Source organism: Phaseolus vulgaris, chromosome 5, assembly GCF_051622355.1.
Source record: "Phaseolus vulgaris cultivar YP4 chromosome 5, ASM5162235v1, whole genome shotgun sequence".
Classification (NCBI taxonomy): Eukaryota; Viridiplantae; Streptophyta; class Magnoliopsida; order Fabales; family Fabaceae; genus Phaseolus; species Phaseolus vulgaris.
Window position 1 is genome coordinate 16,091,325 of NC_143502.1, and position 16,067 is coordinate 16,107,391.

General features: G+C 36.0%; 1 protein-coding gene across 1 annotated transcript; it reads right to left on the bottom strand.

Moving 5' to 3' along the window:
• Positions 1–3,968: 3,968 nt before the first annotated feature.
• On the bottom strand, positions 3,969–7,584 carry LOC150027510 (uncharacterized). The gene is made up of 5 exons (XM_090302879.1): positions 7,446–7,584; positions 7,094–7,352; positions 6,490–6,928; positions 5,914–6,448; positions 3,969–5,818 (listed from the first exon to the last, which is right to left on the bottom strand). Exons 1-5 carry the CDS (start codon positions 7,582–7,584, stop codon positions 3,969–3,971), a joined length of 3,222 nt encoding a protein of 1,073 aa, XP_090159005.1.
• Positions 7,585–16,067: the final 8,483 nt, after the last annotated feature.

Here is a 16,067-nt window from a genome sequence, read left to right on the forward strand (position 1 = left end):
ACCTTGAAATATATTATACTTATTATCAGTTTGCATTTCATGTTCTATTTGTTTTGAAAACGTTCCAATTATTAAAAAAAAAAACAAAAAAAGAGAGTAAAATAATGGAATTTTAAATTGCTTTTCTTTGGCTGCCACAATTGCAGTGTTGAACAATATAAAATCTAATGTCAACAAATGTCAATTAACACAACAAATGACTTTTTAAATCTAAATAACATCAATTAAGAGAACAATAACATATGAAGTAGGAAAGATTGATTTGTACCTGTCATACTACTTTCTCTGTAACTACTTTAAAAACAAATGAATATTGTAATGTTATTTAGTTAAAAAGAAAAAATGTTTATAAACAATCATACAAAATAGAACATGTTTGAAAAATATTATATTAATTCCAATTTCCAAATCACTACAAGAAAACAATGAAATAGAAATTAATTTTTCTAAATTAGTATCTAATTAGCAATTAAGGTTTTTCCTACCAAATTTAGAAACTAAATAATTGGTAGTTAAAACCTTGGTTGCTAATTAGATTCCAATTTAGAAACCATTTAACAATAATAGAAACTAATTTAGAAACCATTTTTTTTATTTTCTAAAATAGTCTCTAATTTAGTTATTATAACAATTAATTTTTTTTGTTTTTAAAATTGGTTTTTATTTCATGTTTTTATTGTAGTGAATGTAGTAACACTTGTATAATTTCATAACATTTTATCACCCTACAAAGTAATGTAGTAATAAAATGAGAAATAGTAAAGTAAAAAATTGGAAATATATATTAATGAATTTGTGACAATAATACTAATAACATAACATTATTATACAAAATACAATAAAAAAATGAACTGAGGTTAAGGGTGCAAAAAGCATAACATAAATTATAATGAATAAACATATAAAAGGGAAGATGGCAGATTTATACCTCTGAAAATACACTATTGTATTGTTGTAATATTATTCCAACACATGAAATAAGCTAAGAACTTATCAGTCAAAAAAACAACCGAGAATAATAATTACTTTTGTTTTAAAAAAAACGCCACTATCATAAGGAAGAAACAATATTGAACATGATTATTATATTTTTGTATCTAAGAATTCATAAATTATGAATTGGATGAATAGAAATATGATAATGTAGTATTTCAGCACTTGTATATTGTTTTTTTTTTATATTTTAAATTCCTAAAGTATAAATGGGTATAGAAATATGATAATGTCTAAGCAGCAGTATTGTAGAATATTTTTAGCTTCTAATTATATGTAAAAAAATTCGGAGATTATAAATTGAATAAATACAATTCAAATATGAAAATCTTCTTACTTTGTATTTTTGATTTAATATTATAAGGATAATTGAATAACGTGAACATTGGGGTCACATCAAATTTCTCTTATAATATTAACCTTTCCTAGAAGAGGTTCCATTTGTAATATAGATAGATTTCTAGTATAGATAGATTAAAGATTAGCTGAAAGATAAAGATATAAATAATAAAAAAGTAATTAATGTTGTTTTGAAACTTGGAAATTACAATTAAATAAAAAGTATAAATTTTCAAAATACAACATTTAAAAAGGGAGCGAATAATAAAATTTACCTAATTAATCACCAAATTTAAAATAACTGAAATTTAAGGTATTTTCCTATCGTGAATAAAGTTTTCAAAGGGAGAATTATAACAAAATTAAAATTTTTGAGTGTCTAGTTTTAAGAAGTTTAAGACATTTTTTTTTCTTTTACTAAATAACGCAATTTCATGTGACACCACAATCCTGTCTCTTCCACCATTATTTTCTGATCCATCTTCACACAAAGACCATTCTCGAACATATCGTAGTTACTGGAACAAAAATCTAATATTTTTTATTCCTTGTGATTAAACAAAAAATCAAACGATTTTCAACAATTCACAAGTAAAAACCTCTACTGAAAGCTGTAACGCCTAATTAGATGTTATTACTATCACAATTTTCATTGAATAAATTCTATATAATAATTTAGGTATACTATATATTATAGATACATATACATACAATATTATTAAGATTAGCACGCTCTCAAAATATTATGCATCATAAAACTCTAATAAAATAAATATAGTAAATTATTTAAAAGCTCGTTTCTTTAAGACTCCAAAGCAAGAGATATGTCTTAGTCCAGTGCAGTATTTTTCAGACAAAATTTACCAAAATACACTCACTAACTCAAATTAACATACACAATTCACCAACACATGTTTCTAGCACATGTTTCTAGCATATATTCGCTCCCATTCTTTGCCTTTTCCACTTTAAGTAATTTGACTTTTCTTTAATTGTTTTTATTTATTTTTTTATCAGCAAAGAATAAAATTAAATTAAAAGGAGACATTTAACTCTTTTCCAGACTATGTTGGCTGCCTTCAGAGAGCCAAATGTTGTAAGTTTGTTCCGAACCATTGATTATGCCATGCACAACTGGTACGTTTACTGGTGTAATGTAGCCCTCCAACAGACTAACCAGTATAGCAGGCTGCTTTGGACCAAACTAAGCTTAAAACAAAACAGTTGTTGCTCTCTTAAACCGCAGAAGCATACCACCTTTACAGCCAAACTCTGCCATATTTGGCTCCAAGCCGAGACTGATCACGCCAACCTCATTATCTGTTCAACCTTCACTTGTGTTTCCTCTACCTGAGACAGTCCGTCTCGTCCATCCAATCCTTACTCCTAAGCCTGTTTTACTCTTCCTGCATATTCACTCCATCTTGCTATCCTCATCACCACTGACAAACCACATATGCTTGTTTGATTAGAAAATCCACATGTATGTGTCAATCCTGTGTCATTACAGCACCAGAATAGGCAAAATTTAATCTAGTTTATCCTGTGTCATTACAGCACCTGAGTAGAGCATCACTCTGCCACAAAAAATCCTATTGTCTACCCTCTTCCATCACCTGCCTTCCAATTTACTTTCTCCACCCTCACCTTTGTAGACCTGCAACCCACCAGATACCTCCTAGCAACCTGTTTTACTTTTCTGTAGCATTTCAGCACCAAAGCACAAACATGGCCTTTACTTGCCTGCTGCTTTGCAAACCTGCAACCCGCACATCCCTCCTACTAACTCCTGCCCACCTTACTCTGTTCTTTCTTATTTCCTCTACCCAATACTCATTTCTTCACATCAAAAGCTTAACTTTAATTAAGATCATCCTAACCTTATCAAGACGTTAGGTATCATCTTGTTGGTTTTTATACAGCACACTGCAGCATGAGCCCTCCTTTAGAAAAAGTGTATCAAGCATACCCTAAATCAGAATACCTGCAGCTAGAAACTCTTCTTTATACACCACATAGCGGACTTATAACCTCACACCCTCAACCTCTCTCCCTTAACCACCATCCTCCCCCACTTATTTGTAGCTTCTAATGCAGATAAGGGGGTTCGGCATCCAATCTGTAAAAGAATAGCTAAAAGAGGGGCCCCTGTGCTTTATCCACTGCCAGGACTTAAGCTGGACTTTCTGAAAAATCTCCTCCACATCTACCGCCCCTTGACTAAAGGCAAAAAAGTTCCTTTGCTCCCATATACATGCCACTATAGTTGCCCACACTCCTTTCCATAAGAGATTTTGTCTACTGCTTAGTTGGGGTAAGTAAAAACTTTCAAAATGAGATAAGATGGCATTCTGTTGTACAGACACAATGCCGATCCATCTAAGACATAACACCCACATCCTCTGAGCAACATCACATTCTATGAATGTATGTTGACATGTTTCCTCCTTTAACTCGCACATAGCACAAAAAGTTGTGTTCATGATCACCCCTCTTCTACTCAAATTTTCCTTTGTAGGTATTCTACCTATAAGAACTCCCCACGTTGTGGTTAACACATTGGGGAAGGCTTTGATTTTCCAAAGATAACTGAACACATAATTTTGAGAGCTTCTAGCTGGATGAGCTATACATTCCTACGAAAAATTTACAGAAAACAGCCCCGAGTCATCAAAACCCCACACCCGTATATCTTCCTGATCCCTTGATAGCCTAACTCTTGATAAGTGCATAGCCAAATCTGATTCCAACATGCTTTCCCACTCGAATCTTACTCTTCTCCAGCTATGTTTCCATTCCCACACTGAGTCTACCCAAGAGCCAACCTCTTCCACCTTTTGGCCCTGGTTCAAAGAGATTGAAAAAAGCCTAGGAAATAAGGTTTTGAAACTACTATTACCGGCCCATGCATCCTCCCAAAATCTTACTTTGTCTCCACTTCCTACTTTCCATACGACTTGCTGATTAAACCAACCTTCTCCCTCCGTGCACACTTTATGTAAGTCTCTCCACCACCAGGATTGGACTTTTATTGGTGCTTGCCGACATTCTAAATCCACCCCATACTTGGAAACCAACAGCTCCTTCCACCTCCCTTTCTCTTCAGATATCAAGCGCCACCTCCATTTAGCCAGAAGAGCATAATTGAACTTCCTTATATCTCTGATTCCCAAACCACCTTCCTCCTTTGGTTTACACAACACTTCCCAACTTACCCAAGCAATCGGTTTCTTCTCCTTCCCCCAACCCCATAGGAACCTCCGTTGTAAGCTGATTATGCTTTTGCACACGCAATCTGGTGCTTTATAAAGCGAAAGGTAGAATAGTGGGACTGCTGTTATAACTGATTTGATTAGACAAATTCTCCCTGCCAAAGATAGAAATCTCCCTCTCCATGCATTGAGTCTGACTCTTAGTTTACTTAGGACAGGCTCCCAGAAAGTGGTCTTTCTTGGATTCCCTCCCACCTCCAAGCCCAGATACTTAAATGGAACTCCCATCTGGTCACAATTTAGGGTTTTTGCATAGCAGACCATGGCGTTTCGGTTAACATTTACCCCTGCAATTATGGATTTATGGAAATTAATCTTCAGGCCTGAGGCTAGCTCGAACCGCCTAAGAATTGCCTTAATAGTCACCACATTACTATGAGACTCCTCACATAAGAATAAGGTGTCATATGCAAATTGCAGAGAACAGAGTTCAACCTTCTCTCTTCCAATCTTAACACCTGATAGTAGGTTAGCCTTATTTGCTTGCCTTACTAACCCAACTAAACCTTCTACCACCACTAAGAAGAGGAAGGGGGCGAGGGGATCACCCTGCCTCAAGCCTCTTGTTGGCTTGAATTCCTCTGTTGGACTACCATTCACAAGCACAGAGACTGATGCTGATTCCAAACATCCACGCATCCATTTGACCCATTTACTTTGGAATCCCAATTTCAAGAGCATATCATAAAGAAATTCCCAACTAACTGAATCATAGGCTTTTTCAAAATCCACCTTCAAGCACAACCCATATCTCCCACTCCTCCTCAGATCCTCTACCACTTCATTTGCCATGAGAACACTATCAAGTATCCCTCTGTCTTTTAAAAAAGTTGATTGACAGTCATCAATAATAGAGGGTAGCACTTTTTTAATTCTGCCCGCCAACACCTTTGATATGACTTTATATATAGCCCCCACTAGAGATATTGGTTTGTATTGCTCTAGCTTAGAAGGATCCCTTACTTTTGGTACCAATGCTATAAATGATGCATTACAACCCTTTGGTATAGTACCTATATCATGGAACACAACCAAAGTTGTAACTAGCTCATCTTTGATATAGTCCCAGCTTTTTTTAATGAAGTTGAAGTTGAACCCATCCGGTCCAGGACTCTTAGACCCTTCACATTGCCACACCGCTTCCTTGATTTCCTCCTCTGTAAACGTTGCCAGAAGAGACAAGTTTTCCTCCTGATTAAGTCTTTTAAATTCGACTGCATCAAGCCGCACCCTCAGGTCCTTTGTTGCTTTAAATCTATTCTCAAACAACTTCTTTGCTTCTATTCGAACCGTGCAGGGTTCCTCACACCATTGACCCCAATTTCCACTCCTTTGAGTTCATTTCTAAGTCTTCTCCATTTAATGGATGAATGATAGAATTTGGTGCATGCGTCCCTGAATTTCAGCCAGTTCATTCTAGCCTTTTGACTTATAAGTGAGTTAATTTTTCTATCAATCTCCGGCAGTCGACTCAACAATTCCACTCTTTCCACCCTTACACTTCCATGTTGGACACCATTGAAGTCCTGGCAGTCCAAGCTTTCAATTTCTTGTAGGATTACCCTCCTCCTGGTATGTAAGTTTCCGTATACATCTCTATTCCATACCTTTAGATCTCCCTTTAGCCTTTTCAGTTTTTCCTTGAACTTTGTTATTTCATTCCCCTGAACAACATATGACTGCCACTTTTCCTTCACCATCCCAGTGAAACCCCTTTCCATATGCCATGCATCAATGGTTCTAAACGGTCTAGGCCCCCAGTCCTTGTCTACCGATTTAACCACAATGGCGCAATGATCTGACACTTCCCTCCGCTGTATATACTGCTTGCTTCTTGGCCATACCTGTAGCCACTCTTCGAATACTAGAATTCTATCCAACCTACTTTTCGCCGAGCCATTTTTGCCTTAAACCAGGTGTATTTTTTCCCTACTAAAGGCAGATCTAATAACAGGTTTGTTTCAATGAAATTGTTGAAACCGTAGGTCTCCCTAGAGCAACCAACTCTACTGTTTATACTCTTCCTCTCACTTCTGGTTCTTATTGCATTAAAATCCCCGCAAAAACACCATATCAGATCTTGTGATGTTGCTTTAATGTTAGACAACTCCTCCCAAAGCCTCTCCTTATCTGTGTATGCACAAGCAGCGTAAACATTTACAATTACGCATCTCAGAGCAGAGCTTAAAAGTTTCCCGAACAAAGCAATGAACCCCTTTCCCATGATATGACTCTCATATCCGAGCACAAACTTCTTCCACATAGTCAGTAGACTACCTCCTCCATTTTCCCCTTCATTGTTATCCACCCACCTCATTATCCCCCTAAAACGCAAAGCATCTAGCATCGGAAAAAATAGTGGTCTTTGTTTCTTGAATGCAAATGATTTCTGCTCCCTCACACGCAATAACTTGCCTCAGATATCTGGCTTTGGTTCCTCCCCCCAGACCTCTAATATTTAGATTAATGATCAACATAAAAAATCATACTTCTTTCCCTCCTCAAACCTCTGTATACACTCTGCGTCTCTCACTTCCATACACTTATATTCCTTAACCACCTCTACTTCATCCCCTCTGCAAGAAATACCCATACGTTTACCAACTTCCCATAACATACCTGATTCCTCCACAACTTCCGATTCACATAACCGGGCGTTACAATTAAAGATATCTCCATCAGAGATTGCTGCTGTAGGGATTTTAGCTGTGTTCACAAACTCCTCTTCCAGATGGTCAGAGTCTAACTCTGCATTAAACTAGCCAATTGAGATTTTTTCCATCCAAGGTAGAGACTGTTGGCGTGTCTTAATAACTGGTCCTTTCCATTGTTGTTGTGAACCTCCAACGACTGCTTCAACAAAGGATTTCTTTCGAGCTTTTTCCACCCAGACCTCCTTCTTTCTTGACCTCCCGCTCACCCCCAGACCTACCGCACCCTGCTTCCTTGGTTCTTTTGGCAACTCCAGTTGTTGCTTCATGTCTTCCTTCCTCTACTCCCTTCCATATTCTACCTCATTTCTCCGGTACCTCGGAACATTAACATGCAGCTTTAGATTTCCTATATAGATTTGGTCAAGTTCCTTCTCTAATCTCCCAACGTTTCCCACCTCAAAAAATCTCACAAAACCAAACCTCATCTCCCACTTGTTTAGCCTACGAGAGATAAATACTTCTTTCACCCTTGCCCACCTCTGGAACACCTTGTGCATATCCAGCTCACCAAACCCATGTGGAAAATTTGAGAAGAAGAAAGATGTTGCATTATCCACTGGTTTTTGTTTCTTGTGGTCGGTACCTCCCAGTCTCTGTTTCTGTGAGTGACTAGTTCCCCAAGCTTCCCGTCCATGACCTCCATACCTCTGACCATAACGCGCTTCCCTTCCTCCATACCTAGTTGTGAGTCGAGCCGCTTCCATTTTCTTTCTAAGAAATGCAGTTTATAATTCTTTTCTCTTTTTCAGACCTTAAATCTCGGTCCAGCAGAACTAAACAATTTGGAGAACAACTCAATTCATACATCAATTTTCATCACAATTCAAGTAGAAAATGAATTATGCTTCAAGTATGATTTAAAAATGAGAAAATTCTTTGAAGGAAACATTCAAGTTTGATTCAAATGAGAAAATTATTTGAGGGAAACACCTAAGAGGCTCTCAACCAACACTTATTTATCTAAGGAAATGTTTTCAGAATTTTCGCTAGAACTAATAGCAAAATTAAGAACTTAAATAAGATTTTTGCTTCCCTAATGGAGAGAATTGGACCTTGACTTCTAATAAAGGTTTGTTCAAGCCCAAATTGGATCTAGTCTTTGTTTCATTAAAACATGACAACCATGAGACTTCATGCCAATTAGTTTTAGATCCCGCAAAGATACAAGACTATTAACAATTGAAGAGTGTCCTTATGGTACCTATATGGCCTTAAACGAGAGGGGGGGGGGGGGTGAATAGTGTTAGAAAATATGGCTTTAAACTAGAGGGGGGGGGGTGAATGGTTTAAAGGGGTTTTCTCAAACTTTTCAAAGCTAGAATGAACTTATTTCAGAAACCAATTGATTCAGCAATTCAGTTAGCCAAAACAGCAAGCAAAACTGTAATACCAGGAAAAACAATCGGTTGTTTCTTCGAAACAATCGGTTGTTTATACCAGCAAACAACAAACAAACTGAATTTAAAGAGATAGGGATAGAGAGATTGTACACAGTTGTTTATACTGGTTCACTCAAAACTAGAGCTACATCCAGTCTTCTCAGAAACCCTAAGGATATCCATTAAACAATCACCACTTGATCACTTACACCACAACCAAGAGAATGACCTTGAACACCTCAAGAAACACACTCTCCTTGGCCAACATTAAGATTGCTGATCTTGAACACCTCAAGAACACACAGCCAATCTCAGCAACACACACAAATGAATTGTTCAACAGTTTACAAAGATTACACTTGTTACAGATGAATATCTGAAATCAATATTCAGCACCTTGATCAATCTCTCAAATCTTTAGCAATCTCAGAACTCTTTAGAAAAACTCTTAGATGATAACTTTGTTTTCAAGATTCTTAAAAACTTTAAAACAGTTTTTCAGAATATATCTAAGAATATAGTTTGTTATCAAATCTTAACAAACTCTTAATTGTATTTAAAGTTGATTGGTCAAAGCATTTAATGACTGGAGCATATTCAGTTAAAGCATTTAAAGCTCAGTCAAAGAAAACAGTTTTTCTGTTATGGTTTTAAAACAAACAATCGATTGTTTCCTCGAATCAATCGGTTGTTTTGTTACTTAACAAAAACACCATTCAAAAACAGTTTTCAAACTTTCTGTTGAAATCTTCTACCACACCAAGGTTTCCTTTGTTGATTCTTAATCCAGAGAACTTAAGCCCAGCTACAGCAGCCCAAACCTCATGGGTTATCTCCATCTCCACACCTTTCACATGAGAGACTAAGTTGTTTCCCTCAAACTTCAAGTTGGTGTAGAAAACTCTCACCAAATCTGGATATATGTTCCCTTTGACCTTCAGAAACTTTCTGAGTGATTGGTCTTTGAGAAGCCTCCTCACATTGTCAAGCTTTTGGCTTTTCAGCCAGTCAAAGCACACAACCTTGGGGTTGTTTATCTTCTTGACACTAGTTTCATATCTATACTTCTCAATGAGTTCGGTGTCACCAGAAAACCAGCTTTCAAGCCTTCCTCCAGACCTTACAGCTCTGGTTTTGACTCTTTTAGAGGTGGGAGGGGTTGATTCCATGACAATAGAGATGAAAACTCACTTTCACAGAAAGTTGCAAGAGATGGTGCAAGAGATGTTGCAAGAGATGTTGCAATTGGTTGTTCTTGATGAAATAAATCTGCACCTGATTTTATAGTAGAAAGAGAATCAATTTGAATTTAATTTCATTCAATGGGTACCTGATTTTCAGAGAGAGGACTTGACTCTGTTGTGCACTGAAAATGTCAGAAAAAGCTGAAAATCACATGGTCTTCACATGTGATCTTTGACTAGTCATTAAGGCTCTTGAATTTCCAAGATTTTGGAATATATTCCTTTATGACTGTTGTAAATCCTTTCTGAACGTGATCAACTTTCAACACAGATCCTTTGACCAAGATTCTCCCTTTGAAAAATATCTGCAATGGCTAGAAATTCAAAAATCAGTTAAATCAATTTCTACACAGTGCTGTCAGACTCAAAACAATTGGTTGTTTCGAAGAAACAATCGGTTGTTTTTCTGCAGCAGTTAAAAACTTGATTTTTCAATTTTTAACCATAAACAGAAACAAATTAAAGCATATGACATTGATTAAAACACAATTAATCATAAGAAAGATCTTTGAAACAGAAATTGAGAACAAATAAAAGGAAGGTCTTATCCTTGTGTTGTTTCTTCAATGAGCCAATTGCTTGTTGATCAAGAAAGCTTCTTTTCACTCTTTTGACCTTTTGCATATCATTAATTCAGCTTCAATGACTTCATTTTTCTTTAACAGCTTGATAAGAAGGCTCAATTCTTCCTTTTCTCTTCATTTTTCCTGCATAAACAAATTCAAGTTGCAAGATTTGGTCCCCTTACAAATTTGGGTCCACTTGGCTTTTCTTTGCTGTTAGAAACATCACATCCCTTAGGAATCCATTTCATAAAACCTTTAGGAACATAATATTTTCTAATATTGCAGAATCTAACAGAGTGGCCTTTCTTCATGCAGTAAAAGCATGTAACAACTGGTTGTTTCGTCTTAACAATCGGTTGTTTATCTGATTTTCTCAAAAAGCTTTTTGAAAACCCATCTTGCTTGTTCTGTGGATTGAAGCCTAAACCAGCCTTTCCAAAAACACAGCTTTGAGATGCTAGTACATTCTCAAAGTTTGACTTTCCTTTTGAAAGCTTGTCCACAGTTTCAACAAGATAGTGAACCTTTTTTCTCAAGATTTTCACAATTTGTGCAATTGAGAGTATCACACTTGCAAGAGGCATTTTTGAAATCTTTTTCCAATTTTTCAAAATCACTTTTTGCTTTTCTCAGATCCTCTTCAAGTGATTTAACTTTCTTTTCAAGCCCACTGTTAAGATCTTTCAATCGGTTGTTTGAAAGAACCAATCTATTAGCTTCATCATGAGTTTCTTGAAAAGCTTCAAGCAATTCACTATAGTTTTGTTCATTTAAGGAAGCACATGAACTAACCTCACTTGAACTGCAAGAATCATCATCATCCTCCTCAGCAACTAAGCATATGTTGGCTTTTTCATCTTCACTTGATGAAGAGCTTGATGATGATACTTCATTTTCATCCCAAGCAATGTAGGCTCTTTTTGTCTTGCCTTTCTTCTCCTTGTAGCTTGTCTTTTTCTCTTTGCTCTTGTTGGGACAATCAGCCTTTATGTGACCTTGCTCACCACAACCAAAACAAGTATAGTTATTTGAATTAAATTCATTGGGTTTCTTGTTTCCATACCTATCCTTGTTGTCTTTGTTGCGGTTTCTCTTTAAGAATTTGCTGAATTTTCTTGACAGCAAACTAAGATTTTCCTCATCACTATCATCACTTGAATCTTGCTTTCCCTTATGTTTGGATGCTTTCAAGGCTATGCTCCTTGTGTGCTTATCTTCACTCTCTTGAACATTGAGTCTATTCATCTCTAGCTCATGTTCCCTAAGCTTTCCAAACAAAGAGGCAACACTTAATGATGTTAGATCTTTAGATTCGGAAATAGCAGTTACCTTTGGTTGTTATGCTCTATCAAGACATTTTAAGATCTTGATGTTCAGCTCCTCTTTATCAAACGTCTTGTCAAGGCTCATAAGGTGATTGATGATGTGTGTAAACCTTTTCTGCACTTCAGCTATGGTTTCACCTTTCAGCATTCTAAACATCTCATACTCTTAGATGAGAGCATGCTTTCTAGCTCTTTTCACCTCATTTGTTCCTTCATGAGTGACTTCCAAAGTATCCCACATTTCTTTTGATGATTTGCATTGTGAGACCCTGAAAAACTCATCAGAATTTAAAGCAGAGGTTATAATATTTTTGGCAATGCAATCGAATTTGGCCTTTCTACTTTCTGCATCAGTACATTGAGACCATGGCTTCTCAATGACAGAACCATCTTTTTCAAACATTGGGATAAAAGGGCCATTTTCAATTGCATCTCAAATTCCTTTGTCAAGAGATTCCATAAATATTTTCATTCTAACTTTCTAAAACTGGTAATTCAAACCATAAAACAAGGGTGGTATGTTTATTGAGGCACCTTCCCCAAACGGTAGTCTATCATCCATTTTGAAAGATTTTTAGGATCAACTTGAATAACTTTCAAGAACCAAGCTCTGATACCAATTGTTAGAAAAGATGGCTTTAAACTAGAGGGGGGGTGAATGGTTTAAAGGGGATTTCGCAAACTTTTCAAAGCTAGAATGAACTTATTTCAGAAACCAATTGATTCAGCAATTCAGTTAGCCAAAACAGCAAGCAAAACTGTAATACCAGGAAAAACAATCGGTTGTTTCTTCGAAACAATCGGTTGTTTATACCAGCAAACAACAAACAAACTAAATTTAAAGAGATAGGGATAGAGAGATTGTATACAGTTGTTTATACTGGTTCACTCAAAACTAGAGCTACATCCAGTCTTCTCAGAAACCCTGAGGATATCCACTAAGCAATCACCACTTGATCACTTACACCACAACCAAGAGAATGACCTTGAACACCTCAAGAAACACACTCTCCTTGGCCAACACTAAGATTGCTGATCTTGAACACCTCAAGAACACACAGCCAATCTTAGCAAAACAGACAAACGAATTGTTCAGCAGTTTACAAAGATTACACTTGCTACAGATGAATATCTGAGATCAATACAAGCAGAATCCTATTCAGCACCATGATCAATCTCTCAACTCTTTAGCAATCTCAGAACTCTTTAGAAAAACTCTTAGATGAAAACTTTGTTTTCAAGATTCTTAAAAACTTTAAAACAGTTTTTCAGAATATATCAAAGATTATAGTTTGTTATCAAATCTTAACAAACTCTTAATTGTATTTAAAGTTGATTGGTCAAAGCATTTAATGACTGGAGCGTATTCAGTTAAAGCATTTAAAGCTCAGTCAAAGAAAACAGTTTTTCTGTTATGGTTTTAAAACTAACAATCGATTGTTTCCTCGAATCAATCAGTTGTTTTGTTACTTAACAGATTTCACCATTCAAAAACAGTTTTCAAACTTTCTCAAAACACCTAAGTGTAAACAATCGGTTGTTTCGACAAAACAATCGGTTGTTTCAAATTAGTTTGAAAAACATTTTACTTTGATAAAGATTGAGATGCTAATTATTTGAGATTTAATCTAAGGGTGGATTACAACATTAAACTACCTCAGAACAAAGCTTAAACCAGCACAGCAACACACAGCAAAGCAGAGGCTTCAACATCCTCCAAAGGATTTGGATTCTTCAAAACATTGAACACCACTTGGTTCAACAAATTGTTTAAGAAAATTTTTTCTAAACTTTTAAGCTTAGAATGAAAATTCTTCAAAAGAACCTTGATTAAGGATTCAGTTTTTCCAAAACAAACAGAAAAAGCACAAAGCTGGAAAAACAATCGGTTGTTTTAGCGAAACAATCGGTTGTTTATACCAGTTCCAAATTATCAAAACTGAATTAAAGAGATAGGGATAGAGAAATTGTACACAGTTGTTTATACTGGTTCACTCCAACAAGAGCTACATCCAGTCTTCTCAGAAACTCTGAGGATAACCACTAAGCAATCACCACTTGATCACTTACACCACAACCAAGAGAATGACCTTGAACACCTCAAGAAACACACTCTCCTTGGCCAACACTAAGATTGCTGATCTTGAACACCTCAAGAACACACAGCCAATCTCAGCAAAACACACACACGAATTGTTCAGCAGTTTTCAATGATTACACTTGTTACAGATGAATATCTGAAATCAATACAAGTAGAATCCTATTCCAGCACCTTGATCAATCTCTCAACTCTTAAGCAATCTCAGAACTTCTTTTTAAAAACTCTTAGTTGTTATTCTTTTTAAACTTTGTCTCAAGATTCTTAAACCTTAAAAACAGTTTTTCAGAATATATTCAAGAATATAGTTTGTTATCAAATCTTAACAAACTCTTAATTGCATTTAAAATAGATTGGTCAAAGCATTTAATGACTGGGGCGTATTCAGTTAAAGCATTTAAAGCTCAGTCAAAGAAAACAATTTTTCTGTTATGGTTTCAAAACTAACAATCGATTGTTTCCTCGAATCAATCAGTTGTTTTGTTACTTAACAGATTTCACCATTCAAAAACAGTTTTCAAACTTTCTCAAAACACCTAAGTGTAAACAATCGGTTGTTTCAACTTAGTTTGAAAAACATTTTACTTTGATAAAGATTGAGATGCTAATTGTTTGAGATTTAATCTAAGGGTGGATTACAACATTAAACTACCTCAGCACAAAGCTTAAACCAGCACAGCAACACACAGCAAAGCAGAGGCTTTAACATCCTCCAAAGGATTTGGATTCTTCAAAACATTGAACACCACTTGGTTCAACAATCTCCCCCTATTTGATGAAGACAAATCCCTGGTGCTTGTGTTGTACTGATTAAATCTGAAGCAGTTTCTGCAGGAAAAGCATTTATACTGTCCAAAGCTTCTTACAGCAGCAAGTTAGATTATAACTCTTTAAACATAATAAACAATCGGTTGTTTACACGAAACAATCGGTTGTTTCTATCAACAGCAGCAGAAAACACTTTTATACTCAGAGATTTAAACATTTTATGCATATAAGACACATATATACAAGAACCAATAATTCTCCCCCTATTTGTCTTCACAAATAGACTTTAACATGTATCAAAGACAGATTTAAGAGAGATTATTAAGATCAAGAATACCTAACTCATTTCTTAAGAAGAAGAACCTCTTTTTTGGCAAAGGCTTTGTGAAGATGTCAGCTAGCTGCAGTTTGGTCTCCACAAACTTTACTTCACAGTTCCCATTTTGCACATGATCTCTGATTAAATGATGTCTTATTTCAATATGTTTGGTCTTTTAGTGCTGAATTTGATTTTTGGTAAGATTTATTCCACTTGTGTTATCACACATCAAAGGAAGTTTGCTGATTTGTAAACCAAAATCTGCAAGTTGTTGTTTGAGCCATAGGATTTGTGCACAACAACTACCAGCAGATATATATTCTGCCTCAGCAGAGCAACACATGCTTGCTTCTTGCTATGCCATGAGATTAGGCTTAAGCCAAGAAGGTGACAAGTGCCACTTGTGCTCTTTCTATCTAGCTTGCAACCTGCAAAGTCAGAATCTGAATAACCAATTAAATGTATTGGAGAATGAGAAGGATACCATAGTCCTACAGATGATGTTCCTTTGAGATATTTCAGAATCCTTTTTGCAGCTTTGAAGTGTGATTCTTTAAGATTTGCTTGATATCTTGCACATAGACACACCGCAAACATGATGTCCGGCCTACTTGCTGTTAGATAAAGCAATGATCCAATCAAACCTCTGTATTTTGTTTGATCTATACTCTTTCCAGCAGCATCTGCATCCATGTAGCAGCTTGATGGCATTGGACTGCTTGCCTCTTTGCAGTTATCCATTTCAAACTTTTTGAGAATTTCCTTGCAATACTTTGATTGACTTAGGAATATCCCATCCTTTGTTTGTTTGACCTGCAATCCAAGAAAGAAAGATAGTTCTCCCATCATAGACATTTCAAACTCACCTTTCATTGCAGTCACAAATTCTTCACACAACCTATCTTGTGTGGCACCAAAGATGATGTCATCAACATAGATTGGCACAAGAATTATTTCTGCATTTGACTTCTTGATGAAGAGAGTCTTGTCTACCATTCCTCTTTCATAACCATGTGATAGCAGAAAGTTGCTAAGTCTCTCATACCACTT